Source organism: Archocentrus centrarchus, chromosome 13, assembly GCF_007364275.1.
Source record: "Archocentrus centrarchus isolate MPI-CPG fArcCen1 chromosome 13, fArcCen1, whole genome shotgun sequence".
NCBI lineage: Eukaryota > Metazoa > Chordata > Actinopteri > Cichliformes > Cichlidae > Archocentrus > Archocentrus centrarchus.
In genome coordinates this window covers 42460331-42466330 of record NC_044358.1, presented here as the reverse complement: position 1 = coordinate 42466330, position 6000 = coordinate 42460331, and the positions used below count along the sequence as shown (strand labels likewise).

The 6000-nt window shown below is 39.4% G+C and overlaps 1 protein-coding gene across 1 annotated transcript in view; it reads left to right on the top strand.

Moving 5' to 3' along the window:
• Positions 1-213: 213 nt before the first annotated feature.
• myo1cb (myosin Ic, paralog b) overlaps positions 214-6000 on the top strand; it is a 77232-nt gene continuing 71445 nt past the window's right edge. The window contains exons 1-2 of the mRNA XM_030743967.1: positions 214-332; positions 421-657. Coding sequence (XP_030599827.1) covers positions 568-657 — 90 coding nt within the window. The 5' untranslated portion in view covers positions 214-332; positions 421-567. The remainder of the gene's footprint in view (positions 333-420; positions 658-6000) is intronic.

The window sequence follows — 6000 nt, the reverse complement described above, 5'->3', positions numbered from 1 at the left end:
TAGCTTAGATTATGCATAGTTTGCCTCTCACTATGAGAACACACATTTTTATCTGACAAAACACAGACATGTACGCATGAAGACAAAAGACACATATCCTCTGTCAGTGACATCCACCTTGAGTCAGGCTTCGCACTATATCCTTCCCATGATCCCTAAATCAGAGAGGCAACATCCTCTGGCTGCATGAGAGGAAGCTGGCCTCACTGTGACTCTCCGCTCTGCAACAGGTAACACCCCAAACCTCAAATCTCTGTGCCAATGCTTGTAATCTACTACCACTGCTGTATGCCTATAAATCCTTGTGCCAGGAAGTAACATTTCTCTATCAGGTAAGGGCTCCCACTGAAAGATAATGTAAGTGGTTTCTCTTCATTTCAGAGAGAGACTTGAAATCTACTGACATTTTTTGCTCTTCAGGAATCTCTTGGGATGATCTTCTGTGCACATTTGCTTTCTACCCAGTCTTAAGATTTGCAGTTTTTTTTTGGTTTTTTTTGGAGAGGAACAGCAAGCACAAAAGAAGACAGGATCACTTTAACAGAAGGTAAAGGAACAAAGAATAAAATGATGGAACTGAAGATCCAGCTGATCCCGACAGGGGAAATCATCCTTCCTCCGGGGAAGAACGGAGAAAACTACTGCCACAACTGCAAGGTCAGTTCACATACACACTGACCACGTCTGAGGCCAGCTTTGGAGTCAGATTTTTCCACTCAGCTTTCATTCCAGTGGGTTTTATGCAGCTCAGTGGGTAGAAATTGGTGCTGACACAGCCGAGGTTATAGGGTTCATCTCCCACAGGGCTGACATTGAGAAACTTTTACATAATTTAAGAACTGTAAATTGCTTCAGAATTTGCTGTCTGTGGTGATAAATCAAATGATATGTGGTTAGTAAATGCATTTAAATCCTGTTTGGCCCTGAGCAGTACTCTCAGAATTATAAAATGCATTACTCAGAGGTAATTATGCATGTCAGTCTAGGCCGCCTCTGTAATTTCTGGACACGTTAGAGACATCTGTACTGTGTTACAGAACAAGATTCATGCTACTAAGTGTTAATTAGAGTGAATAAGAACCCTCTTTAAAGAATTCACAGTACTTTAAGTAGCAAAGTGAAATTCATGGTGTCTACCCTAAAACATTCTTTGGTGATGCAAAGTGCATTTTTGGATATTTTCAGAAAATATCACTGTAGCGATAACATTGCATGATTGCAGATACGTGCAGCATTAACTGTAAAGTCAGCCCCCACTTAATTATAGAGAGGACATTGTGGGTCAAGAAGCCACACTGGATAGAATACATTTTAAAGCTGCTACAGGCAATATTTACATGCTAACAATAAGTTTAATATAGAGCAGAGGGTCGCTTATAGATAATTTTTATCAGGCTCCCAGTTCCCTTCAGTTCTGCTCAGAATTTAAACATCTTAATCTGTTTCAGTTTTAAGGCCACATGTTTTACTCTTTTGGTTAATGCTCTCAAACGCTCTACAAAACTCCTGCTGTGCCACACAAACATTTTGATAGAAAGGTTACATATTTACTGGTGAACATAGACGGGTATTTACAGCAGAGGTTGGTGAGGATCCAGGGCCAAGCTGAAAGAAAGCAAAAATATTGAACTTGGTTTATCAGGTGGCAGAAAACACATCTCCAAATTAATGCTGACGTTGGTTCATATCATGAACTGTATATAAAAGATGGACTTAATGGTGATTACACCTACTGGTCTTGGACTCCACATTTTGAAATCTCTGTGTGAGTGTTTTGGCTGCCACCATGTTGCCACTCACCACAACTGAAACGTCTCAGATTGTCTGTACCACACACCAGGCCATAATATTACTCGGTTAATCCTTTCAAATGCTTCAAAAGGCACCAACAGCACAAACACAAAAGAGGTCCAGTTCAGTGCACTGAATTAGTAAAGATGAGGCTTAGCAGACACAGCTGTCAGGGAAAGCGTCTCTGCTTTACTTTAAGCCTTAGCAGTATCCACACGGATGGAAGTGGTACACTATCTACAGAGAACAAAAAGGATTTTTTTGTACCAGGCATTAAACATGCTTTTTTTTAATGGTGTAAAGTTGGACATTTAACATGGTAGACTGTTACTCATCGGTGGAGCCAGTCTCAAGTGGCCATTAGAGGAAGTGCAGTTTTTGGCAGTAGCCATAGCTTTCCAGCTCACAGGAGGCCAATTTTGCACATAAAGGCTAGTCTGGGTACACAGTTTATAGAAACATGCCATCCATCCATCCATCCTTCCTTCCATCCATCCATCCATCCATCCATCCATCCATCCATTCACTTCCGTTTATCCTGTTCAGGGTTGTGGGGGGCTGGAGCCTATCCCAGCTGAGACAGGGCGAGACGCAGGGTACAGAAGGGTAAAGAAACATGCTCTGAAATAGTTGAATAATGTGATTTTACAGGGACTAAAACCTGGGAGCATGAGCTTTGAAAGACAACTTTTTATTTATTTATTATTCTTTTATTTTTTTGCTTCTTGAGAAATCACAAGTTTCTTATGATTACAATGCAAAATCCCATTAAAGTACAGATTTTAAATTTGAATCACGCCATTTTTTAAATGTCTAAATGTTAATGTCCTGCTGGGATCTTCTTGCCTGAGCTAGTAATTTCTGTAACTGTTGCCCTGCTTATGTTTCCACACAGGAATTAAAAGAGCCACCTACTGGTTTAACACATTTCACATGCATTGCATACTGCATGTGCTAAGCTAATGTGTAATACAGTATCTCAATAAAGCTTTCTACACATTGAATGGAATGAGCTTTTCAAAAGCAGTCCCTTTTTGGCATAAGGTACATTTGGTAAAATGTAAGCACTGGCAGACGCAGGTTTTGGTTTTCTAGTAAGAGAAATGTGGTGTGGTTAATGCAGCCTGCTGTGTGCTGGTTAGTAATGACTGGGGAGGCCTGGAATGTACTGTAGCCTGGATGGGAGGAAACGACAAAGACATTCCAGTACACGGCTTCATTTGTTCCCCTTCCCACATTCCTTAAAGGTCAACTCACCCTGTGTCTGGGTACATGTGAAAAGTGTGTGTTAGGTTCCCTCACCTATAACATATGTGTGTCTTTCAGCATCAAAAATCTGCACACTTTACTAAAAAGGTGCTGTGTCTCGATTTTACAGGACTCTTCAAATTAATTAATTCAGCATAAACTGGCAGGAACAGCTGTGCACTGACTTTACTGATGAAGGGTGTGCGACAATATTCAGAATATTGATACAGTTCAAAGTTGTCCATTTAGTTTTGTTAAGTGAAATCAGAACAATCTGGTGTAAACTGACCCTGGAGCCAAAGAAAAGATTACATGTGTTGCTGTTTGTTGATTTTGGAAGTGAAGTGAAGAGGGTTGGGCCTGGAGGTAGGGGACAGTGTCAGCCCTTCTGCCCATATAACACTGAATGTCAACAGGATACAACATGTGTGTGTATGTGTGTGAGTGAATGCCATTAGTCGTAGGTCGTTTGTGGCTGAATCGATCACTCCCCCCTCTGGCAGTGCAGTCATATTACAGTTCAGCTCTTGCTTTGTCACCCAGCTGGGACTGAGGTCACCTTCACATGAGCGCAGCACACATTGCATAACTGCAATAACATCTGTGATACAAACACAGTGATACAAAGTTCAGTCAGGGAACTCACATCTGAAATGGTTAGTTTATTAGAGAAGGAGAATACAGAGTTTACATCTAGGCTCTAAGCTCACCACTTACTGCAGTTATGATAGGCATAGAAATTGTGGTGTAATAAGAAAAGCTGTCACAGGGTGAGAGGCAGGGTACACCCTATACAGGTCGCCAGCCTGTCGCAGGGCCAACACAGAGAGACAGACAACCATTCACACTCACATTTGCACCTATGGGCAATTTAGAGTAGCCAATTAACCTAACCCCAGTAAGTGCAGGTCTTTGGACTGTGGGAGGAAACAGGAGTACCCGACGAAAAGCCACACAGACATGGGGAGAACATGCAAACTCCACACAGAAAGGCCTGGGCCAAGGTGTGTGTGTGTGTGTGTGTGTGTGTGTGTGTGTGTGTGTGTGTGTGTGTGTGTGTATATATATATATATGACTGTGTGTGTGTGTGTGTCTGTCATATATATATATATATACTCACACACACACACACACACACATGTAGCGTTCCAACTTTTTTGGAATTGAGGTTGTAAAAAATTCATGACAGGAGCCAGAAATTTCCATAGCATTCCATTTTTACTAATGGAATGCTATCCCACTTTTTCAGTATTTCTAGATCTACCCGTCAAGGTTGCAATCTTAGTCCACTTTTGTTCACTATTTTCTTAGAAACTTTAGCCATTAAGATCAGGGAAGATTTCAGAATCAGGGGTTTGATTGGAGGGGGAGGGAACACAAACTATTTTTATATGCAGATGATATACTGGTGCTGTGTCAAGATCCAGCTACTCTATAGCAATACTGCTGGAAGTCATTGAAGATTTTTCCAGACTGTCAGGTTATAAAATTAATTGGCATAAGTCAGAGGTAATGCCAGTCTCCCAAACCTGCAGTGCCAATCCAATATCTGCCTTCAATTTTAAATGGTTACAAAAAGGATTGAAATATTTAGGAATAGTACTTAATTCAAATATTGATGAAATTATGCTGGACAATATGTAAAATCTGACATTATGGGGCTAGATAAATATAATAAAGATGACTGTGGCTCCTTTGATTAATTATTACACTGAAATGATACCAATGTGCATTCCCCCATAAATTCATTTAAGATACAATAATATGATAAAACATTTTTTTTGGAAGAGCAGTAGACCTCGTATTAGTTTTAGCAGGTTATGCCAACCAAAAAATGAAGGAGGACTAGCCCTACCTAATGTAGAACATTATAGTATCTCATTTGAGATGGCTACACTAAGTAAACATTGGACGAGGACAAAAACAGACTTAGACTGGGTTTTAATTGAGCAAGAACTCACCTTTGAGGAAACAATCGGAATAAGCAGGATAATCCTATCCTGATGTTCTCAAAGAAGGTATGACAAGAGGTACATAAAAAATGTAATATCTCCCCATATTTTCAAAAATATTCATCTTTGTGGCACAATCCAAAAATCAGAATTGGCAAACAAGCGATTTATTGGCCACAATGGTTGCAAAAGGATATAAGAATAATTGGTGATCTACTTGAAGAAAACCCATTTAGGTCATATAAGGGTTTCACTGAAAAGTTGAAGCTGGAAGGAAGTAGTCACTTTTGGAGATATTTACAAATTAGAGACTGCATTGCTAGAATGAAGTTCCCTCAGGAGAAAAACCCAATAGAGTGTTTTTTGACTACCTCCTATGCTTAGCTAGGCATCAAGATGGTATACTATGTACCCATGGGTCAGAAATAGTATGTGTAAAACTCTAAAAAAAAATTTAAAAAAATATGGGAAAAAGATCTTGATTGCATATTTGATGAAGGAACCTGGGACACAGTTGTTTCTGATAATGGGCTATATATCAGGGAAGCCAAAGGCAAATTTATTCAATATACAATTCTTAACAGATACTATCTCACTCCATCTAGGCTTTATAAAATGGGCATAGGTAAAGATGGCCTATGCTGGAAATGTCGAGAAGCAAAGGGTACTTTCTTGCATGCCTTGTGGGAGTGTCCGCGAATTTCAAATCAAATCAAGGTTTATTTGTCACATACCTGGTCATACACAGTACAACTGGCAGTGAAATGCTTTTGTGACTGCTCCGCCACCCTGATTACAAAACTACAGAATAGTTGAAAAATATATTATACAGAAATAGAATGTATTTAAAAAGTATAAGTACATAAACATTAGAAAAATTAACAATATAATTAAAAAGAACAAATTAAACAAATTAACAAATTAAATTAAGTAAACAAAATTAACAATATAATTACAAGGGGCAATTTAGAGTGAACCAGTGCGTAAAGCGACAGCAGTGCAGATGCT